Below are 24873 nucleotides of genomic sequence, written 5' to 3' on the forward strand. Positions count from 1 at the left end.
AGCGTTTATGGTATCATGAACTTGAGCTGTATTTTTTTCATCTCATTACTTACAACCACCGAACCTCCCTTCAGAATAACAATCTTCAGGCAGAAGAAGAAAACAAAAGCAGAATTTGACCTCTGCTTAAATTAAACAACCCAAATGGTTATAACATGAATGCCCTGTTAGCCAGAGGCAAAGCCAGATCAAGAGTTTCAAAAAGGACCAAAGATTTCAGCATCGAGTAGGGAAATACGAACAGAAACATGATTTTCAAACCAAAAGCAGTCAACAGTTTCTAAAAATGGACTATTACATACAGCAGCCAAAGTAACTACTCCCATTTAAATCATACAAATTTTAATATGCTGCCTTTCCATTTGGGGAAAATACGGTTGGTAGCTAATCTCCCATATTCTCTTCACACGTAAAAGTCTTGCTGCAAAAATTTAGCCAAGTTGTAATCATCTCATGGGGAAAGAAAACGATAGGAAACTGTTCACTATGGCAGAGGGGGATGAAGAAAGGAAGGGTAGGGTGGTGGGTGCAGCATGGTGGGACTCACTGGGAGGGAAAGACAGGGCAGGCACCTGGTCTTGTGCTGCTCTTCACTGCCATGTTTCCATGGGACTGGGATACGATGTCACTTTTAGTTCAGTTCTCCCATCCCATCTGTTTTTTACAGAAGCAATTGGAGAAACTACACTATCAAAGGCAGAAACCACTGCTGTCCTTTCCACCTTCTGCCCCCTGCATATAGGGCTGGTGATTTTGTGGTAGGAGCAAGATATCAGCAGTGACAGATGCTTATGCATCCTTACAGAATTGACCAGGTCAAACTTATCAATGGGTTTTTATTTCACAGGGGAGGTCATTAAGTATTCATTGCCCCAGGTCATCTAGACTCATGGAATAATTTAGGTTGGAAGGAACTTCTAGGGGTCATCTATTCCAACCTGCATAACACACGTCAAAGTTACGTCAGGTTTCTCAGGACCTGCTTAGCTTTGAAAAATTCCAAGGATGGAGATTTCAAAACTTCTCTGGGTATCTGTGCCTGTATCCAACAACTCTCGTGGTAAAAAGTTGTGATTTTTGCCTTATAGTCATATTTGTACATCTTTTTATCTCGTATAAATGCTCCTCTGGTAATTCTGGCCTGTGGCACTTAATCATCCTCTCCTCGATCCTCCAAGGATATTAAAAATCACTTTTAGCTCATACATTTCCTTGCAGACAGTGATATATGTGGAGACATAAAACAAGTCAGGTTTAGATACATCATAGCTTCTTTTTTGTCCTTCCTTCAAAATGAAATAACAGCCTTCAGCCTTTCTTAGCAATAGAGCCGTTAGAACATCCTTTCAACTGCTTGAGTAAAAGCACTGTTCTCTACAAACACCATGTTCAGGACACCTGTTTACCCAGTGTTGCAAACCTGTTACTGTTGTCTCACAACCTCTCTAGATCATCTATGTTTCTCTTCACTCTTGTTTGCTTGCTTTTATTTATTCTCCTGATAGAGATTTTTAAAGCACATGCTTTAGGAAGAGATTTAAGAACATGGGTGAATAAGTTATGTGCCTAAACATGCCTGCAGGAGACTAAGGAATACCTTTCTGATGTGGTACAGTTCCAACAGCTCTCACCAAATCTCATTATTCATCCAATAAAACAGGAACTTCTGAAGGCTCTGCTGATCCTAGACCTTTTCCCCCTGTATTTTCACTTTACCTAATGGTAGGAATAAATCTTATGGAAGTCAATAATGATGCAGTAGCAGAAAGGAGGAGCTCCAAGAATATTGTTCCTACAAAAGGTCTCTAAAGACTGTTTGTCCTCTGATTTAGTAATACAAATGCACGGATAGAGCTCATACTTATTTCAGCTCTCTGTGTTACATACAGCTTAGGAATCCTCTAAGCCAAGCCAACTCAGGGGGCATGCCTTGCTGAAAATCTTTGAGGATCGTTGATGCTGTCAAAGTATTTGAAAAGGCAGAGGACATTAGAAAGGTGCCAAGCATTTTAATGTTTTTTATGAAAATTGTTGGTAAAAATATTCTTTATTTTAAAACGTTTCTGTAGAATGTATTAGGTTTATGATTAACCATCTAATTTAGACTGTTCCACCAATTAAAATGAACTACAGTCATTCAGTTCTAAGTCCTGTACTTATGCTATGAATAAAGCATAAGACACAAGAGCACTTGTGTGCAAAATGAACAGCTGATAATCTTTGGGGAATGTTAAATGAATCCTAGAGCTTACATGAAAGTTTAAATACAAGAAAACTTTGCTATAGCCCCTAAAATTTTAAGTCCTATTCCAACAGTGGAAACCAGGCTGCTATGTTAGGGCTAAACCATCTCAGTAGTGTATAAGACACACAGGTGCCTCTATGTGAGGGTCATAGAAGCCAGGGTGCCAAACAAGGAACCTTTTAAATTGGCCAGAGGGGATCTCCTTTAGTGTACCACACACACAATTTCTCACCCTGCCCACCTGACCCAGTGGTGAGTGGCTAAAGGGCTCCCTCAGGCCTAAGCTTTGCTATCCCAGAGCCAAGCCTGAGGAAAGTCAGCATTTAGGAAGCAAATGCACCCTGGGGTAAGAACACCTGGAGCAGCTGGCTCTCTTCATCCTGCTCTGCATAGATTTTATCGTATGTATATGAGCCAGAGAGTGAAAATTTGCACATCTCCTGTGTCTAAAGATTAGATTATTTTTGGAGAAGAAACCTATTTATAGTGTCCATGATAACTGAGCCCCTCATAACTTTAAATATTTCACACAAATTAGTCATTTTCAGAGGAAAAGCATGAAGGTGCTCAGTAAGAACTGTGATGACTGTGACGGGTATATGTTCTACACATATATATAGCCTATATATTGCTGTGTCTTTAAGGAATTTCCTTAACGAAGAATCAAGCTGAGCTTTCATAGAGTATCCCCCCCAAATAAGTAAATAAATAGCAATTAAAAAATAAAAACCAAAGAACTCAACAGAAGGAAATCCAAACCACTTATCTCCTACACTGGAAACCTAACAAAAAAAAAAGAGTCATTTTGCTTAATTCCTAAGTAGCCATTAGTAAGGCCTAAGGATTTCTAAAATGTTTCCATTTTGAAATGTTGACTGTTTGGAGTCTCAGTATGGGAGTTTGATTCATTTTTATTTATTTTTTATCCTTTTATTTCATGGATTTATTTCTGTTTCACCTATTCATATTTCAATATTCTTAAATTACCTTGATTCTACAGGTTTGCTGCATGTTGTCATCACAGCAGTTTGAAGGAACTCAGCTTCAAGCTCACCAAATTGCATTCCTATACTCGATTTAAAGATAAAAAACAAAACAAAGCAAAAAGACCAACCAATATTTAGAAGACAATATCCCAAGATTCTCTCTTCTTGTTGTATTTGGCTACAAAAGACTGCATGAGACATTAATATTTGTGATGGGCTTATTTTCTGCAAAATATCTATGCATTTTGGAGAAAGCCATAGTGAAAATCTAAATATTTTGAGAAATGATAACTTTTATATCTGAAAAAATATCTATTTCATATTCTTATAATGATCCAGGGGACTGAACACCTCTCCTTGCAAGGACAGGCTGAGAGAGCTGGGCCTGTGCAGCATGGAGAAGACGAGGCTCCAGGGAGACCTCACAGAAGCCTTTGAGTGCCTGAAGGGGAGCTATAGGAAAGAAAGGGGCAAACTCTTTAGCAGGGTCTGTTGTGGTAGAAAAAGGGGAAATGGTTTCAGACTTAGCTGCTGCTCTGAACAGCTTTTCTTGTATACCCACAAAGAGGGTAGATTTAGGTTGAATGCAAGGAAAAAGTCTTTTACAATGAAGGTGGTGAGGCACTGGAACAGGCTGCCCAGAGATGTGATTGATGCCCCATCCCTGGGGACACTCAAGGCCAGGGTGGGCCAGGCTCTGAGCAACCTGATCTAACTGTAGATGTCCCTGTTCATTTCAGAGGAGTTGGACTTTAAAGATTCCATCCAACTGCAAATATTCTATGATTCTATTATGTTTATACCATACTCCCAGCTCCTGTATTGTTCTGCAAGTCTCAGTATAGACTTTCTTTTTTTTTTCCTTTTTTTTTTTTAAATTTTTGTTGTTGTTGTTGTTGTTATTTTTTCATGAAGCAATTGTTTTGTTTTCATTAAATCAGAGAATGAGAATGATCTACAGAGCAGACACTGTAACCAGGAAGAGCTGCCCCCATAGGATATGAATGACCTGGTGTTTGGGCAGCAGTTTTTGCTTAAGAGTCCAAACAGCAGAAACACAGGGAGGATGCACGGGAAGGAGGGAAGAAAACCCCTGCAAAATAGTAAAAGTAAAAGAAAATAGAATAGAAATTAGGAGAAGTTAACATAAAAGAGACAGTACTGGGAGCTGGCAATGACCTTACAGCGAGGCATACCTTATTAAAGGGAAATGCTATTTATTTAGTTAAGTAGGAATTAGTAGAATCAATTATCTTATCAGGCATGAGAGAGAGGAAATGCAAGATATCAGGAAGCAAAATGTGCATTTTCCTGGGACAGCTGCAGAGTACAAAAGCCAGGCCAGGAACTTCTGCCTTTGAGCTGGACTGGGAGTGGAGAGGAGACCAAGCTGTTCCTCTGGTTCCTCTGGAGGAAGACTCAGTGCATGGGCACCACCAGCAATGGTTTGGACCCCAGTCCTGGATTTTAAGGATGTAATAACCAGACAGAAGTGTTTCTGGCTGACCTCCATCCATGGAAGCCAAGGAATTGAGAGTGAGGCCTTCGCATCTTGTACTTGGATGAAGGTTTAGGCTGTACTGGCAGTATCCCAGAGTGAAGGTCATGATCTGCTTGAAATTAAAGTCTGGTCTCAGGACAGCTCTTCATGAAGATAGCAGCCTTGTGGCAGTCTAACAGCAAGGTCAATACGTAAAAGGGACATCAAAACTAAATTACTCCTGAAGGTGCTCCCCCTAGGCCAAGATTAAGGGGTATGACGAATGCCTTGTTCAGTGCATGCAATGCCTCATGCTGCCAGCAGCCTTGCTTCTCTCATTTATGTCAACAAAGCTTAAAGGAAAACATTCCAACATGTTGTAGTATTAATGTAATAAATAATATTCCAACATTTTAGAATATTAATATCAGAGTCCTGCTACAGTTGCTAGCAAACTGTGTGCATCGGACAGACAGTTTGCAATATGCGTCCTACCGTGCTCTTCACCCCATCTGACATTCTGCTAATGATTTATTACACAACGGTGATGCTTCATTTAGGGTTTCACAGAGATGCACACCGTGTCTTACCAGCCACACAACAATCCCACATAATGAATGAATTAGTCCTAACACCTAATTGCTTTGAAAACTCGTTCCTGACTCCTGTACTCCTGTATGCCTGGCATCAAGAATAGCTCCGTGGATCCCTTTCTTCATATAATTAGACAGAAAGCTAAAAATCTTACACAGAGGTGCAAAACTAGAGCGCACACGATACCTCACAGTATTACATAACACAAAAAGGTTATTAACAAGCAACTCAGATGAACTCAGAACATGATACGGCAGTAAGCTGACCTTTGCAAACGGTTGCTACACTGGCCCTGCAGTGTGCACTTGGGCTGCTCACAGCAGCCACTGTATGGCTGAGATTTGCACCATACACCAAGCAGCCTTGGAGTGCCTTACACTGCTCCATGAATTTAAGGTGATAAGAATGAATTTCTCCTGCCCCTCAACAGGTATGAAACTGAGGCTTATAAAGACACCGGTTCTTAGAAAAGAGCTTCACATACTTTTGGAGAAACATAATTTACTGTAAATAAGGGAATGAGGGAGTATCATTCCTATTTAAGAAGTTTCCTCTCTTTTACTAAAATAGTGCCCAGATGCACTGATCTAAGACAACAAATCATGAACAACAGATTGGAAAGAAAATCTTGAAAACCCCAAGCCATTGTCCCATTTTGCACCTGATCAGAAATGATCATATATACCAGCCAATTCTTTCACAAATCAGGCTATGTGACATTCAATGTATACACTTGTAATAATGCAACCCCTTAAAAACTGTGATCTATGGTTTGGGAAGCACACACAGTTGTCATTTGCCTTAAAGCACAGTGATGCCCAGCATGCCATCTCCCATTCCACCTGTGGGGGGACGTGCTGTATCTGCAGGCCCAGAAAACAAGATTCCTTGGGATATTCTTGCCTTGGAGATTTCGTCAAGTGGATCTTCTTACTGACACCTGAACCCAGGATGACCTTACACCATGCGGGCATGCTAGAATTTCACACGACTCACCCCGTAGGTATTATATAATCTGAAGCCAAAATATCAGGGGAATTTGTCGTCATATAAATTCAGGTCCTTATTTTGCAATGAGCACTTAGAGGAGGGTGAGCTTTTACACACAGCACAGCCTTTCTGCCTGGTGCAGGGCCAGCAGCTGCATTTGGGTCTGTTCAGTGCCACCAGCACATCATGCTCCAGCTATGTGACACGTTAACAAGTAGGGATTAGATCAATTGCCATCAATCTTCATAATACATATTTAATAAAATAATAAATGGCAAAATACACATAGTAGAAATAAAATATTAATCCAGCACATAAATTAATGTGTTTTCTTCTTGCTGTGCTGGCATGCATGCCCACATTTCAGTATTGCCCCAAACCATTCGTGCTCACAGGCTGCTTTATGCACTATTAGTTAAATTAATAGATGATTTTAAGCACCACTAGAGGGCACAGAATTATAGCTGTGTTTCTTAGTGGATCGCTAAAAAGTACAGCAGGAGCAGAAGTTCACTCATTTTTTTGTAGTTTATTGAACATATCCCCAGTTTATAGCCTTGATCTTCTCACCAGAAATGCTTCCGTGTGGCACTGTGACAGCGGGTGGTTGCAGTGCTGCCCATGGCCAGGCTGACAGGGATGAGGATGGGAACGGAGATGGTGACAGGGATTGGGGTGGGGATGCAGGACGGGGATAGGGATGTGGGATTGGGACAGGGACATAGAATAGGGTACAGGGATGGGGAGATGGGACGAGGACAAGGATATGGGACAGGAACATGGGATGGGGACAGGGCTGCAGGATAAGGACAGGGATGTGGGATGGGGATAAGGATGTGGGATGGGGATGCAGGACTGGTGATGCTAAGCGGAGGCTGCCCACCCTGCAGGACCATGCACGTCCCAGCTTGATGGCACAGTTCAGGTTTCCAGAACTTGAGCACCCATCCTCCAATATTTAATTCCACTGACTAAGGCCAGGAGGAGGAAAGCCTAAGCCCAGTGCTGAGGCCCTGCTGGTTTGAGGCCCTGCTGTGCTGCACACACTGTGCTGTCAATGAGGACAAAAACGAACCTTTGCATATCGAAACACAGAAATGCAAACAAGTGGTAAATGAAGGATTAACTAACTCGATTTACAATTCAAAGGAGGAGTAGATGTGTGCCACTGGAAAGCTTACATATTAATAGGGTTGCTGTGGATACTTTGAGCAACTCCTTAACATCGCTTTGACATGTGTGCTCTTTATGCCATGCTGTAGCACGAGTGTGAGTGGCCACTGCAGCTCATGTGAGGCAGTTCCTGTGTGCAGCTGCCTGCTGGGGAGGAGGAAGTGTAATGAAGAAGGGAAGAAGATAGAGCTCTCTACTTAAAGACAGCTGACTGGGGAGCTCTGGGGGCACTGCTGACGCCTCCATGTTGCTTTACAGAGGCACGAGTTGTCACCCAGAACAGCACTGCTTCTCTTCTCTTGGGAGATATGTGAATTAATCAAACACCTGAGATCTCGACCTGTAACTGGCCACTGTGAAGAAAAAAAAAACACACCAAACCAACATTTCATTTTATTTCAGAATGCCCCTATTGATTTTCACGCAACACCGGAGCCCACATTACCACTTCCAATAACCCAACGCGAATCGGCACCCTGTTTTCACACGACAGCGCTCAAGCTGCAAAACAGGGCCGACCACCCTTCCCAATAAGCCTCCAATAAGGGGACCCGCGCGTGTCCCGCACCCCGCGGTAGCGAAGAGGTCCCCCAGAGCCGGGGGGGGCACCGCCGCGCCACGGCAACGAGCGGCGGCCAACAGCGGCGCGGAGCAGGGCGGGGAGGCGCGGAGTAACCGCGCCTGCGGCGTGAAGGGGTGGATTTTATTTATTTATTTATTTATTTATTTTTTCCCCGCGAGCTCACCTTGATGCGCCGGGGCGTTAAAGGGCCGCTCTCGGCAGGGGGAGCTTTGTTTGCTCGGCGCTGCTCGGGCACCTCGCGGCCGCACCGCTGCGCTCCGGACGCACCGTGCCGGAGCCGCCACGAGCCGGGAGGGAACCGCGGACTCAGGCAGCTCCCGCCGCTCCCAAGAATTGCTCGCTCGGGACCGGGGAGCGACGGAAGAGCTGAAGCGGAGTGCGGGACCGCGCCGTCCCCTCGGGGGGACTCCCGGCGGTTCTCCCGCGCCGCCCCGCTCGGACCGGCCGCGTTCTCCGTCCGCGGCCAGCGGGGTCCCGCCGCCGGCCGAGCCTCCCCCGCGCCGCCGCACTTTTGGGACTTTCTCGGACTTAAATGGACATCTGTCGGGAGCGCGCCTAGCCCGCGGGCGCCGCGTCCTGCCCGCCGCCCGCCGGCGCTGACTTTCTCCGCCGCTTGCAGCGGGAGCGGCGGCTCACCCGGCCCGCCCGGAGCGAGAGAGGGGCGGCGAGAGGCACAGCCGAGCCCCGTCCGGCGCTCCGAGCCGCCGGCTCGCCCGGACCGCGGAGCCACGCCGGGCGGCGCTGCGGGGGCCGGCGGCGGGGCCCCGCCGCCCGGGAGGAGGAGGAGGAGGAGGGCGCGCCCGCGGGGGCCCCCGCGAAGCTGCCGCAGCCCGGCCCGCCGCGCCGGGCGCCCAAAGTGGCCCGCGCCCCCGCGCCCCGCGGGCTACGCCCGGAGAGCCTCGGCCCCCGCTGCTCGCTGCGGGCCGCCGCCGCGGGGTGTCTGGCCGCCCTGCTCCGCCGCGGCCCCGGCGCCCGCCCCGGCGCCCGGGGTGATGCCATGCCCCGCAACCACGGCGGCGGGGAGGAGGGCGGCGCGGCGGGGCTCTGGATGAAGAGCGGCACGGCGGCGGCGGGCATGAAGGATGTAGAATCGGGCCGGGGCAGAACGCTGGCGAGCGCGGCGGCCCGCGGGGACGGCCTGCTGCTTCTGGGCACCGCCGGCACAGCCGCCCCCGCCGGGCTACGGGAGGGCCGCCGCGGGAAGCACGGAGCCCGCATGAGCCTGCTGGGGAAACCGCTGTCCTACAGCAGCGGGCCGAGCTGCCGCCGGAACGCCAAGTACCGCCGGCTGCAGAACTACCTGTACAACGTGCTGGAGCGGCCCCGCGGCTGGGCCTTCGTCTACCACGCCTTCGTGTGAGTACCGACCCCCTCCCCGCCCAACCCGTCGCGTCCCGGCCTCGCTGCTTCCCCCCTCCTCTACGGCCCGCCGCCCCGAACGGCCCCGAGCCGGGAGCGGAGCGCTCGCTGCCACCTGCGGCGCCTCCGGAGCCGCCGGCGCTCCGTGCCTGGCAGCGTGTGCGCCTCCGCACCTCGCGGCGGGACGGCCCGCGGGGAGCCCCGCGGCGCTGAGCGGGAGGAGCAGCGCTGTGCCAAAGTTGGCCACACTCCGCCCGCTTCTCCCACTCGCACGCCGCGTTCGCTTCTCCACGCGTGTGCGGTCAGCCGAGGTGCGCCCGGCTTTGGGGACGGGGAAGCGCTGAGGGAGAGCGTCGGCTCTGAGACCGCCGGCTCTGAGACCTCGTGCCCTGCCCCCTGCTCTGTGACATTTCTGCGCTTTCTCTGCGCGACTGACTCCTCCTTTCGCTTCTCCTCGTTTCGAGGAGCGCGGCGCTGACGGCGTCCTGTTGCCGTCACAGCTGTGAAACTCGGACCTATTCCCCCGCGCTGTTCCTCGGCTCCCGGCGGTCTCCGCTGTTCGGGGCTCCGGTATCGTTCCGGGGAGGACCCGCGGGGCGCACGGCCCTTTGCCCGGGGATGGGGACCCGAACGCGGTGTGACACGCAGGGAGCGCTCCTCGCCCGGCAGCGGGGCAGTCCCGAGCGCCGCCGAAGGGAAACGCTCGGAGGTGGAACGTTGTTCTACCGAGAGCACGACGCTGTGCTGCTCTGCGTGATGCTCCGCGGCCACAGTGACCAGGGAGAACCAACGCGTTGCGGGCGCTAAGCGGCAGAAATGGGCGTAGCGCTGTCACGCCTTGAGCGCGAGGATTTGTGGCCGCTCGGTAGGGCTGCCCCTGCCGTTTGGTTGTGCAAATCAGATACGGGCTGAACTTTCTTCCTGGAGGGCATTAGTTTCGAACCTTGTGCCGTCTGAGTTCCTACAGGTGGTATCCGATAGACTGTGTGTAGGGAAGGGCGTGAGGATCGCCGCGTTGCCAGGAGTGCTGTCGCACTGCAGTGCCATGGAAAAGTCCATAGCTTGCTGTTTGGGATCTTTCTCTTTGACATTGCCACGAAAACCGTAAAAATGGATAAAGCTGAAGCTGGAAATAAAGTTGACAAGTTTAAACCTCGGGAAAATAAATAAATAAATAAATAAGTAGATTTCCAAACAGAGTGAAGTCATGACACAGCAGCACTGTAAACAAGGAAGATCGCCAGCTGCCTTTAGATAATTGCCTGCATGGAATGGGTGCCAGTTTTAATTTTTAATTGCAAATGGCAATTTTGGCAGCTGAAAATGCCAACATTCTATTTTTCATCTGAGCAAATCTGTGTGAGAGCTCGAAACGTTGTTGTAATGTAGAGGTGCCTGGTGATACTGTTACCTTCAAGGATCGGTGGTGCTACAGCTCCTGTCTTTAAGTCATTTGGAGTTCCACAGGATGTCAGTTTGTCAGACATCTCCATTGCTGATCTATAAATTCTTTTAATGTATTTATTTGATTCTGATTTAATGACTGCCAGATATTCAGACAATACTGTTACTGTTCCTGGATCGCTTTTTCCATCCACCTGATCAAATACAAATGCATCTTGGAAAACATGCTCCCTGATAGGGTCGGGGGGGGAAATAAAGTCTTGAAATAGCTCAGAGTTGAGAAGACATCACCACGTATGTGGATGAGATGTCCGCTGCTAGCCCTGCTAAGCTATTCTTGACTCTGCAGAGCCCGTTATAGCTCGGCACTATTTCTGCTCCAGGAATGAATGGGCTCTCTGCTGTAAGCCCGACGTGTAGATCAACGTTCTCCTGAAATGAAGCTCATGCTAATATGCAGGGTTGAAATAGCCCAAGGGTGCTTTCAGAGTTTCAGTCTGAAGTCTTAGATGTGTGGGTTTATTTAGGCCTGCCTGTTGCTTTTGAAATGAATAGGGGAGAATTAAACATTGCAAATAAGAAACCATCTCTACCATCTCTGTAATGGTATTTTCATTTCTCATTTCCATAGGGTAAAATGCTTGAGAGCTGAGGATGATGCCTGCTTTGCTCTTATTTCTATTTGTCTTTCCAAAGCAGAGAGAAGGTTAGGTAGCCACCTGAGGGGCAAGTGCTGTGACCTACATTTGGAATCCAGTTGGTTAATTTATTTGTAAATCCAACCTTGCAAAATGCTGCCAAAGGCAGCTGCTCTGCAGACTTTTGCTACCAGGTGAACAATTTACTCTTGAGCATGGCCCTTTGACTTCAGTATAATTGTGCTGGGTTGCAGAGCCATAAATTACACGTTCCTTTCTGTGTATCTCAGTAGTGCTTTACGTAGCAGCCTTAGTTGAAGTCTTTACTGCAAGTACCACAGTCTTATGTTCTTACTCATTTAGGAACACTTCAAGAATGTACGCTTATGAAATCAGAAAAGAAAATTATTCCATTTATGAGTAATGAGTCAGTAACTTAAACTGTGGCTAATGAAGTATTTATGCCACACCACATCACCTACACATGGAGTATGTACATACTTAATGCATGTGGAGGTGTATTAGAATGCTCTAATATTCTGACTCCTTAGAAGTGTTGTCTTGGGACACTCTAGGATATCCTTCTGTTGTTACTGTTGTTTATTTAGATTATTTTTGGTGGTTTGGTTTGATAAGAAGGTGTAGACTTTGCCTCGGAATGATCAAAGAGGAGTTCCAGATTTGTTGCAAATTTAACTCTGGGTTTCATCTTCAGCCGTCATAAGGATTTTGTATTGTTTTTATCCTTAATTAACATTCTGAAAAAGAAATGGCATGAAAAGTTCAGAAGAAATACCACTCTTTGATACTGTTTTTATTGCTAGGTTATAATTAGTTGCATAAGTTTCCTGATTTTAACACGTTGGATTTATTTTAGGAATAATAAAGTTTCTGTTTCTTACTGACTTCTTTTTAATAAATTATGTGCAAAAGTCTTTGACATTTGTTGTGGCAATGTCCTTATCATTACAAAGCCATCACCTTTTGCTCTGGAAGCTTCTGAATCACAAATTGCAGGGCTGGGTGCGTATCACTTTGCATGACCCGTATTGATGTTTCCATGGGCCTCCTCTACTGGCCATTGCTGAAGGAGATAAGATACAGGGCTAGATGAATGTGTGACCCAGTATGATCTTCTTCTCATCCTTTTGCATTCTGGATGGAAAAAGGCTGGAAAGTGATTTCGGAAAAAAATCTAGCAATGCCATAAAAATTTAAATAGCTGTTTTGGCTTTCCATATCTGCTTTCTGGACATCTTTTGCTAGTGATCAGATGGCTGTTGAACAGCAGTATCTTTGCATCTGAGCTAACAGTGCTGCATCATTTACTATCCTATGAGTGTAACTAGGGAGGTTCCACACTATGGTTAGAAACAACAATAATGTGCAACACCCTAAATACTTGCCTAGTAGAAAGCAAGAAAAATGATTTTGCCACCTTATTTTATCCATCGGCAGGCATCTAATGAATTAATTCCAGGTGTTCTGTAGGTAGAACAACAGCTTTTATCTTTTCAAGTACAATTTCAGAGCCGGGGCCTGCTATTGTTAGGATAGCAATGTATTTTTATTTATTTATTTAAAAAACAAATAACAATGCGATATTTACAAACAGCAAGTGTTAGCAGAGTTGACAACATAAATGGTGTGGCAAAGCCATGTTAGTCTTATTAGATACCGAGGAAGTAAAAATTTAAAGCTCTGTGATTGCCATCTAAAGTTTAATAACCGTTTTCTTTCAGGGAGTGAATGATGGCGAATACTTTGATGCACTTCAGTAGAAATCCACAGGGTTTTGATCCACCTGAGGCAGTGTCTGATTCTCTTTTTGTGCACATTTCTCCTTGAAGCATTCTTTAGAGAGGATCCTGGTATTTTTCCAGTCCATCTTGAAGACACTCTCCTCCCATTCTTGTCAACCAGTCTTTGGACTGGTCTTGACCACTGGGTAGGTGTGCCACAGTCCTGCTGGGGAACCTGCTGCAGGCCTGTATGACCCTTCTGTTGAAAATAGAGGATTTGAGGTGGGGGGGAGAGCTAATCTGAACCTCTCAGGTGCCCCTTTCTGTACCATGGACACTGTCAAGAAGCATATTACTTCCTTATCCTTGTAGTTTCTCTTCCAGGAGTTGCAGGCTGCTTGACTGCCAGTCAACTGGTGGATCACTCTCTTGCCAGATTGAATGAGCGCAGCTCTTTGACCTCTATTTGATGCACATACTCAAGGCCGCAGACCTTCTTGGTTGCTCTCCTGCGTCTCTCCCAGATTCAGTTCATCCCTTGGCACTTCACTCGAGGGGGGACAATTGGGTGCCTCAGTGTGAAGCTGTGCAGAATAAAGGCCCTTTTCACCGGTGCTACTGAGTGCCCATATGGGTGCATGTTGGTGGTGGTTTTTGTTCGTTTTTGTGTTTATTTTTTTTTTTTTTTGTCTGCACCAGGTGCAGAGCTCTACTCTTTTCTTGATTGGACTTCCTAGGTTTTTATGTTCACTTCTTGTATGCTCTTTTGCAGTGCATCTCACTTGTACTCTAACCACACATATACATCAGTCTTCAAAGCTCTTTGTGCTTTCTCTGTGATCATCAGAGAAGCAAAAATGGGCTACAGGGCTTCATTCCTGTGTCTTCCTAACATTGTTCATGGACAGCAGTCCTCTCTTGGAACCCTTTCATGGGCAGTGTATAATACATAGCTTCTCTATTCATTCAGTTTTTGCTGAAGAACTGTTGCCTGTGTGAGGATCTTCAGGGTTGGCAATGTCTATCATGTGATGTGCGTAAGAAGTGGTTTTCACTTACCTTAGCAAAATACTGTTTGTTTCACATTTTACTCTTCAGGCTTGATTCCTCTAGTTCCCTCATTTGTACTCACCTTGTTTTCTGACTTAACAATGTTCCAGGAGAAATACTGCTCTGCCATAAAAACTCCTTAACTTCCTAGAAATAAGAGAACAAAAGATTTACTTTGGGTAAGTCACCAGGGCTGGGACTGGTGAAAGTTTATGTACACGAGCTTTCTTCTGTCCTAATGTTTATTTCTCAAATGAGATTGAGCTGTGTATGTGCTTAATGAGGCGGTTCATGTAGTACATTAGTACTTGCCTTCATCTCATTTAAATAAATGTACAGCCTGAGTGGAGTCCTCTCCATCTCTTCTCCTACTGTATGCTTGATGCGAGTTGGACATGTCTTCAGGGCTGTCATTTTCCTCCTCATCTTATAATCTTACATTTAGTGTTGTGGTGATTCTGCCTTTTATATGTTTTTCTTTCTGTGTCAGTCTTGGAAGTGAAATTTCTTGTCCTGCTTATTGTATGTCTTCACCTCTTGTATGAGGTGAAGACACTAGATGAAATTTCTGTGGCCTCAAATGGTAAGAAATATTGCTTGGATTTATAGACTTTGGTCAGGGGTAGGATGTTCTACGAATACACTATGTGGCATTAAGAATATGCTGTCTCAAAGGAGAAGCTGTTTAAGAGACTGTGTGGAAGATTTTAGGAAGGTTTTAATTGCCTGTGAGACACTGTTTGTGTGACAGATTTGCACAGGAGGTTCTGGGTGGTGGCTTAATGAGCTAGGGGCCTTCTCTCTTGAGTAATTTTCAAGCTTCTGCACTATTTGACTTTATTGTGACATTTATTTTCACTTTATATAGTTGGGCAGTTGTGATGAGCTTTCAGTCCTCCAAATTTGAGTGTATTTGTAATAGCTATTCACCCTATTATACTGCTGCTTGTGATGAATTAAGTTTCTTGAATTGGATAAAAGTAGAACTGAGCTAAAAAAAAAAAAAAAAAATCTATAATTGCAATTAACTTCTAACATCAACCAAATGGAATACCAGAGGTCATTCCGTCCTTAATAATTCATTCACTATTCATTAGAATAATCATCATTAATATATTTACCAGTACTCATGAAAATGAAGGGAAACTTTTTTTGATAGCCCTAGTGGAAAACCACATTCATTAATTTTATTCATGTTTTTAGGGGGAAAAAAGAGTTACACAGGAAAAAATAAAAGCACTTATTCCTAGACAACTTCTAACACTGAAAACTCAGTGCTCTAGGGTGGTTGTTTCTTAATAGCTCACAGACAAAACTTATTTTCCTTGTGTGACTTGTGTGGTCATATTTCCTAGACCTTAAATTTTAAGTCTGATGAAAATTAATGATATTTGCCACAGATTTCAGATGGGGTCTCCTTCACGCAGGTAAAATAAGGAGTAGGATACAAGAAATATAATGAAAAATCTTAAGCATAAGTGCTGTTATTTGCTGCAGTCTTCCTAATAAGACAGATTTGTGTGTGTGTGTGTGTTTTGTACACTAAGTGTTGCTCTTTCCCTTTGCAAACCATTCACTCAACAGAGCATGTATTCTTATTTTTGTTTTTAATTCTGGTGTACTGAAATTTGCTTCTGTATATGTATTATGTAAACTACACTGAATTGGGAAAAACTTGTGTATTATCTTCCCTTTCTGTTTTCTGAGAGAGATGTTACTGAGAGTCTGATTTGCAGGTTTCCTGTAAGAGAGCAGACTGATTGCCCAAGGGATTGCCACTGCAGCTCAGTTAAGGCAGAAAATTCATCAGCTGTGTGGTTTTATCAATTGCAAAGTATTATTAAGCAGTTGCTGTGCTTATGTCAAAGTAAAATTCCTTTAATATATCAATCAAAAGTTCAAAGGCTGTCTTACAGTTCATCTGTACTTGATCAAGAAGTGTGTTCAATTTTCCGTGTAACAGCAGATTTATCTTTTGTTAGCTGTCTGAGTTGCAGTGTAATTGCGTTACAGGAAGCTCGGCAAAACATTCATCACTTTGGGCACTGAAGTGTGTAGTCTTAGGCTCTGCATTCTACTTGAAAGAACATGGGAGTAGTTGTTAGTATGTGTGGTTGGGCCTGGTGATTCAGAGGAGGGCACAGTCCTCAGCTGCACATACCTGAATTTCTCTGCTTGGCCTTCATCCAAGAATATCTCCAGGCATAAATGTGCATATTTTCCTTTACAGAGATGGACACAAATATGTACGTAAGCATTTTCTTGAGGAGAGATGGATTTTCAAAGGCACTGAATACCTACTTCCTTTAATTATTCTATTGTGCCTTCAGTGGGTAATTCAATTTTTTCTCCGCGACTTGTATCAAATGAAGTTTAACAAATGAATCATGCTCTTAAACTGATTAGGAGTAATGAAGAAAGGAAGTTCTGTACCTGCTCACTTCTTGATTTAAGCAATATATTCCTGTTTGTCTTGGCTACCTCCTTGCTTTGGGGCGCCCTCCTTAAAAGAGGGGAACACATTAAGTCTTTCAGGAGTTTTTGTAGTGTTTTAATTGCTTTAATTTCATTATATTAAATGTTGACATACTGGTGACAAGTCCATGTGACAAAACCAAGAGAGTAAAATCCTTCTGCTTTGAGAGGAAAACAACTTTGGGTCTCAGATGAGAGCATCTGCACACACCCTTTTTGAGATCATTCGGTCAGAAATAGTGTCTAACTTCTTCTAGTGCATTAAATTTAATTGCTTTGTATGTCTGAAGCTGATCCATAGCCATGGTGTCTGAGAATTACCCATTGAACTCAAATGCACAGATCTTCCTCTTCCGTGCTCTGTTAACGGGGAGGCGCTTAAAATTTACTGCTGGCCATTTTCTAAATATACATCATGTGAGGATCCTGACCTACCTGAGAGGGACTTTGGGTAAATGAAGATGAAACATGGTGTTGTATGTGCTTCTATTAGTCATGGATGTGAGGGGACACATGTGTTTGACAGTAAGTTTGGAAACACAGGGCAGTCTCCCCAGGTGACCAGTCTGGATCAGCAACCACATCTTTTTGGTGGTGACACTGCTGTGTCCTCAGAGCATGACAGGTGGTGGCTCAGTGAGGCTGGTGTGAGCACAGGAGCTGGGATGGTGAGTGGACTGCATCCTTTCATGTGGCCCCGTGCTGGAGAAGATGTATTGCTGCCAAGGCATAATACAGCCAATTCAGCAGCTTGCAAAGCACTTCCTTGTATCTGAGAAAGTTGTGCTGACTCTGGTTAGAAGTGGGCTGTAAGCTTAGATGGAGGAAGCAAATCTCTGCATCTTTTCTTATTTCTGTGCAGTTGACAATAGTTCCTGTAGAGTCCTTTTTGCGTGCGTTGTATAAACCATCGCCATAGAGAAGTGTGTGTTCTTGATCTTTGCTGCTTTCTTCAAAAGGATGCTTATTGGTGGCAGGAAACATACAGCAGCTTTTGCAGGGTGGCAGCAAGCTCCTTTCTGGTAGCTGTGCAGTGGGCAAAGGTGGTATTTGGAGGCTATGGGGTGCTCCTCAAAGCTGTGTCAGAGCCTCTCCTGAAGGGTAGCTGGGAGGCAGAACTTTTCATGCCTGTGATCCCACCTGACTGCTTTTATTAACAATGTGAAGTAAGTGATGGTTCTCTTGGGGAGGCTCTAAAATACTTCCTGTGCACTCCACTGTTAGTTGCAGTAAGGACAGGTGCGCATCAGTGATTTATTGAATTGCTTGTCTCTTTGTGGATGTTTCTCTCCTGGAGAATGTGTCCTATTCATAACTGCATCCATAGATTGAAGAGGAAGTAGAATTTAGAAGAAAAGGGGAACAGCTTTGCTAACACCTTCAGGCGGTGTAAATTTTTATACAATACAAAAAGTTATTCAAATAGATCTATTTATTTTCCCCTTCAGTCTTGAAAGCAATAGATTTGACTTTATGCTTGGACAGGCTATCTGGAAAGAAGTGAGCCTTCCTCAGAGCTCACCCTGGCTGCTGACTAGCCTTATAATTTGGCTTTCACTGATAATCTGTTTGCCAGAGCATTGAGGGATTCTTGTAGGCACTGAGGAGGCAGGTGGCAATCCTGAATTGTGTGCTTGGGAAGGAATTTTGATTTTCATCCTGAAAATGCTTTTAGATGTACTTTCTAGTGGTATTCTTAGTAATTAATCGTACTTACATTGCAGTAAGTGGAAATGATCAAATTGAGCATTCGTAAAAGCAGTTTCTTAGTCGGGGGGGGATAGTGGAACTCAGTGGAGACTTGTATCTTCAGAAGCTTTATAAACGCTAGTAGCTCTTGTGTGGAGGGCTGAAGGCCTATCCAGAAGTTGTTGAAACTGTTACATTATGTATATGCAGGCACTTCACATGATATTTCACTGTCTGGAGATAATTTGTAGGGAGATCCATGGTGAGAGCACTCATGAGTGTGTACAGAGAAGAGAAACATTAGCTAGATGGGAAAATTGTGGGAGATAATTCATCTATACCTACTTCACTTGACTGACAGTCATTACTGTAAAGTAAGAAATGTGTGTTTGTCTTACATTATTAATATGTTTTTAATTGACTTTTTTCCTTCCCTTTTTGCTTTCTGTAGAGAGAAAGCTTGAGTACCAGTGTGAATCAGTTTATTAAGTATACATATAGGTAAAGCACAGTATTCATCCTTGTTTTGTTTTCTATTGAATTCTCTTCCTAGTGTGCGTACCTGAGGAAATAATCAGTAGTATTTTTCTACATAATGAACAGTTTGTTTACTACTTGACTGTGTTTCTGGTCACTTGTCCTTGCTAAATGTTGTGTTTTGGGGGTCTGTATATGTGCATGTGTTCTAGTAGCTAAAGTAAATACAAGAATCTGTCAACTTGCTATTCAAGTCAATTGCCAGGCTTTTAGTTAAATTTAAAGCTGTAGCTTTCAGTATTTTTCTGTTTTACAATAAGGTGCATATTAATTAATTTGATCTCCTATCCAGTTAGAATAACCACTGACCCCGAAACTGTGTGATCCGAGCACCAAATACAGATGGCCTGAAACAACTACATATGGGTGGTTTGAGGGGAAGGGATGAAGTGGAGTCCCAGAAATACAGCCCCATCTCTGACATGGCTACAAGCACACTTTGAGGAAGACCTGTGGAGGGACATCTGAAATTCCTGTCCTTCTGAATGCTCTTTGGCTTGCTGGGAAATAGAATCCTTAAGGACATTTTCTGCAGGAAGGAATTTGGTTGCTGCAGTGAAGTCTTATTTCTGTCCAGGGAATTTCTCCCTGAAACTACAGCTGAGTTAATGACATCTATAAAATATCAAAGACCTCTAAAAATACGAGAAAATTAGATTGAGTGTTGTTATGGTTGCAGTTCATTAATGGGAAAGCTGGAGCTGAAGTATCCGTACCAGGCTGAAGTGTGATATCACACCAGTAAGTTTCAGAAGAGAAGGAGCTTCTTTGAAAAGTCCTTTGTGTGATTTCAACTCTCCAGTATTTTGTCACCTACCTGCATGTGTAAATTACCTACTTCCAAGGAAAGATCTTGGTATTCTTTTTGGCTTGCTTTTATCACCAGCTTTAGGAGTTAAACATAAATAATATAATATACAGTGACTGAAAACTCAGATTATTAAGAAAGTGCAGACAGTGACATTTCAGGTACAATTCTGAATTAAGATTCATTTCTGAATCTGAAATATATAATTGACTAGCAATCATTATTTAAGAAATTAGATTTTACGAAATTGAGACTGTGTTTTTCCCATTCAATCATCCTTGGTAAAATTGTATTTTTCTCTGTCTTGAGTATAAAAGAGGCAAATCTCTGTGAGTTATGACTGAGATGAAAATGAGCCTGGATGAGAACACGAGCAGTTGAAAAGATTTTGAACTAGGTTAGAGAAGAGTCATGCAAGAGAACCGCACTGTATTTTGATTTTGAAAGTGGGATAAGTTTGTTAGTGAGGCCCACTCATCTCTCAATACCTACATTTAGCATCCAGCAGAGAACCAGTGTCCTTCCCAGCACAGTGTGCTGCAGAGCAGCATTCTGTGTGCATGCAGGGTGTTTGCTGCATTCTGTCTGTTGTGACAGCTCACTAACAGAGCTTCTGTCTTCACATCAGAGGAGAGCTGTGACAGATAAACGTTGTTGATAGGCTGGGCTTTAACCAGAATGGGTCTGTGTTCTCTTTTCAAACTGAGGGCTTCCTTTCCTACCTCTAGAGGGTGTCCAGGTGACGGTAGCAAACCTCTGTGGATACGTTTTCTGGCAGGAGGATAAAGCTGTATCTTTCACTGTCCCCGTGTTTTAGCTCCTGCAGCACCCTTACGACTGGGCTCAGAAGATGCTCAGAGTGCTCATTGCTGCTGTAACCTCTGCCCTCAGCCTGGAGTTTGTTCCTAGACTGTATAGGGAAAAAGTTGTTTGTCTTAACATCTGATAGCAAGTTGTACAAAGCATCTGGCTAGTTAATTATTGTAATTGCATTTATGAGTAACAAAATCAGAAAGTACACTTTGCATGATTCATTAAGGGGATAAAAAAACAAATGAAACTGTTCCCTTTTAGTTTGTCTGGCAACCTCAGGAGCACGTGTTAGAAAGGTTGTTTGTTCGACTGTAAGATGTTAATAGCAGACTAACATAGATGCATTTGTAACTTACCTAACTTCAGCAAACCTGCATCATAAATTATGGGTGTTTTTGCGTGTGTGTGTGTTTGTTGTTTTGTTTGTTGTTTTTTTTTATCACTTCTTGAAAATGATGCTTGTTTTGGCAGATGTTGCATTGTTGCATAACCTGGGAATTTCACTGCATTAAAATTTTTTGAAAGTTACATATCATGTGATCAATGAACGCTCTTCCTGCATTAGTTGGCTTTGCCTGAAGATGCTGAGGTAGAGAAGTGGATGCCTGGTAGAAGAACAGGCAGAATGGCTGTTGCATGGCTTCCCAGCACATGGCAGGCATACAGGCTGCAGGTGAGCTAACAGCAGCGAAGCATCTCATGACTTTCTGATACTGTCTACCAAACTTTCAAAACCATGTATAAGTTCTTCAAAAGCAGGAGTGAAGAAAGGATATCTTACTCTCTGACTTCAAGTTGACAGACATTTAAAACTGATCCACATTGTGCCTGGGTAGGCTGTGTCTTCTATGTCCTCTAAGCAGCTTCAGTTCTGTGTTGGATCAAAGAACACAGTATTAATTAAGCAGCATGCATACACTGTGTCTTCTGGTTCTCTCTCATGTTTGCTCTTTTTGTATGTCAGAAGACATCTTGGAAAGCAATTTCTGCTCACACAACCCTCGCAAATACAAAGACAACCCAGACTTTTTTGAATCTTCACCCTTGTTAGTTCAGGCACCTTGTCAGCTCTTTCCAAAAAGCTATTCAAAGTGAAGATATTTGTCTTCCCTTTGTGTGTCTTTTTAGATGCTCTGCCAGCCTCTTCTTTTTGGTTATACCTGGTTGCTTTCCTAAGGCACTAATGATTGTTTACGGCTTTGGTGCTTTCTGATTAATTCCAGTCTCAATCAGAGAATCATGGGATTGGAGCTGAATGGGTTGCTAATGGCCAGCCCTACAAGAGGACTCCATGGACATTGTTGAAAGGTAAAAAAGAGAACAGCCTTTATCACAGTGGTTTATGACCTTTAAAGTTTCAGCACGCTGTTATGGGCTTTCTGAAAACTCTCTGATGCATTCAAGTATAGAACCATATAAAGATTATATATATATATATACACACACACATATATTAAAAGTGCTGATATGCATTTCCATCCTCATTAAAAAAGCAGAGAACATGACTTACAGTTTGTTGAGTCAAATGTTAGCACTTCTGCATAGAGAAGTCTTTAACAGGTATAAATGGCAAGCCAAATCCTAAAGATGTTTACTAGCCATTAATTCCAGTCTAATTCCAGAAGCCCTTACTGAAGCAAAATATCACTGAAGTAATAGGATCCTTTATCTTAATAATGCTGTATGACTTAAATTCTCCTCCAGGTTTATATCAGTCAACACTGTTCTTTTGTTGTTTTCTTGTGTAGCTCACACAATGCTTGTGCTGCATCAACTTTGGCTATTACATACTAACTCATATGCAGCTGCAATGGATCACAATATGCTTTTGGCAACGTTTTTGGATCTTTGCTGTAGCCATTTGCAATGAATAACAGAGATTGTAAGTGACAAAATGCTTTTCCTTTAAAGGTAATCATTAAAATACTGCTACAAAAGTAACCATAGAGTTTGGAAAATGATGTGGTACAAAATAACAGATTTTGCGACATACACTTTTATTCTTTTCTGAAAATGATTGTTCTTTTGCAGGCATGAGAATGTGGATATGTTCCTAATCTAAAATCAATAGGAAATACTTCAGTCGTTCAAATAGCTCTTAAACATATTTTAGATTGATAGCTGATTGTATATTATGTTTGCAGCCTTTGTGCAAAGCAGTGTTTAATAGCACAGCTTGCTGTATAATGAATATAGAGAAAGACTGTTCTTTATAATATCAATCTATAAAAACCCAATGTATTTATTCATATAATGCAGTTGATGTCAAGTTGCCACCGTGCTTAGAATTTATTGCTACGTTGCTTGACACATAGCTATCAACTGAAATAACTCCTTCAGAATTGCAACTCAGCCTCAAGATTTCCTGCTCCCAGTTTAGAAACTGACTTTACAAGCTAGTTGGATGGCTGAATTAGTGAGGATACAATGGTTCTATGGAAAGAGGCTGCTAACAAAAAGTTGTCAGTATTGGCATGGGTTACTTATAGGATTTTCCTTGAATTACTGTCATTATTTTCTGCGTATGCAGTGGTTATCAGTGACTGTAATTGCTCTGTAGTTTCTCTGCCCCACTGCCTGTCTGAATACTGAATGACTGAATACTGTCGTATTCATTTTCAGTTTTCTTAAAATCTAGGCAGAAAATACCTGGGGATTAATATACTATTAAGTTTTGTGTTTTGCCTAGCAACTTCATGCAAGTTGCTGGTTATTAATGACTACTCTTGTGGTGTGAACACAAATATCCTCTAATTCTCTCATGAAATGCATTTTCTCTTGAAGTACCTGGTACCAGTTTTGGCCCAACTGATTTGACTATTTTTCCTCCATAATACTGTGAAAAAGATAATAAAGTAAAACCTTGCCATGGTGGAAATACTTATATGTGAAGACCTGAAGGAGAGTGGTTTCTGTTTGGGTCATCATTGTTGCCCACATGTCCAGGACCATTGCAGACTACAGCACTCCACCTGTTAATGGCAAAGGTTAAGGTTAATGGCAAAGCGTGGGAGTGAATTGCTAGCTGTGTGTTTATATGCCAGCTCTGTGCTTGTCAGAGTCAAAAAGAGTTTCAGTCTGGCTTGAAGATTCTGTCTACAGAGAACGATTATTATCAAGTGAGAAAAGTTGCTTTTATAGAGATGTAAACAGGTGATAGATAGGCAACAATTGGCAATCAAAGGCATCACAGCTTTAGCACACTTACCCTCATTTTATGTTTAGTCCTCTCTTGTGATGTTCAAGTTTAGCATAGTAGGTCCTCTGACTCGAAGTGCACAAAGCCACTGTAGTGATGGTATTCTTAGCTGGGCTGAGGACAACTACTACCTTAAAACTGTTTCCTGTTGTGATCTTCCTTGCGGTGTGTTGTGTGCCGATAAGTCACAACTTGCAGCTTGCGGTGTCTTATTGCTTAATTTAACCATAGCTTGCATGTTTTATGGTTTGATTGGCTGGCAAAGCATGCAGAAATTCTGAGTCAGATGCACCTATTTCTGGATGCCCAATATAATTAGGTGCAGCCCTGAAGCAACACACTTTATGCAACTTTCCAGGCACACACAATGCAAAAATGCAAGAAAGGGTTTACAAATTCTTTGGCAAAAAAATAATGCCATTTACCTCCAAATTGTGATTGTTTTCATTCCGATGAGCCCTTTGCTAAATATGAGGTCCTGCAGCTTTTTAAGAATTACAACTTTTATACATATGAAATGTGCCAGCTGGACATACCTGGAAATTCAGGTGTCCTATATAGAACCAGCTTTGTTATTGAAGTCCACAAATTTCTGTGCTACTTTTCTATATTCCTTGTAAGGTACTGCTTTTGAAAGGGAGTTTTGTTTCTGTAGCCTCTTTTGCATGATCAGCTTGCTAGAAAAGTGTGCTAATTAGTGGCACTGCCTCTAGATGCCAACTGAAAAGAGGGCTGAAAACAGCTGCTTGTGTTCTATGGGATACAGGAATTATACACTGCTGATTGTTTTTGTCTCCTAACAATTGGGTTTGGGTCTGTCTCCAGCAAAATGAAGTGACTTGACTAGAACTGTTTAACTGAAAAGGATATGAAAGAAATATTTCTTTATATTAGGAGACTAAGGAGCTATAGAACAGTTTGAGTCTAAACTGCCTGAAATGTGATTACGTGCTTAATTACTTGTGTGTAAATAATGGAGCAAAATCCTCATGGGTTTTAATTGAGATACACCTGTAAGCAATTAAGCAGAGCAGTTTATAATATTGATTTATTTGAAATATAAAAAATGCATCAGTTCTCACAGCACAAAATCACACACAAATATTGC

General features: G+C 43.3%; 1 protein-coding gene across 1 annotated transcript in view; it reads left to right on the forward strand.

The window, feature by feature from the left end:
• The first annotated feature begins 9045 nt into the window (after positions 1-9045).
• KCNQ5 (potassium voltage-gated channel subfamily Q member 5) overlaps positions 9046-24873 on the forward strand; it is a 250172-nt gene continuing 234344 nt past the window's right edge. Inside the window, exon 1 of the mRNA XM_072333173.1 lies at positions 9046-9407. Coding sequence (XP_072189274.1) covers positions 9049-9407 — 359 coding nt within the window. The 5' untranslated portion in view covers positions 9046-9048. The remainder of the gene's footprint in view (positions 9408-24873) is intronic.

Source organism: Excalfactoria chinensis, chromosome 3, assembly GCF_039878825.1.
Source record: "Excalfactoria chinensis isolate bCotChi1 chromosome 3, bCotChi1.hap2, whole genome shotgun sequence".
NCBI lineage: Eukaryota > Metazoa > Chordata > Aves > Galliformes > Phasianidae > Excalfactoria > Excalfactoria chinensis.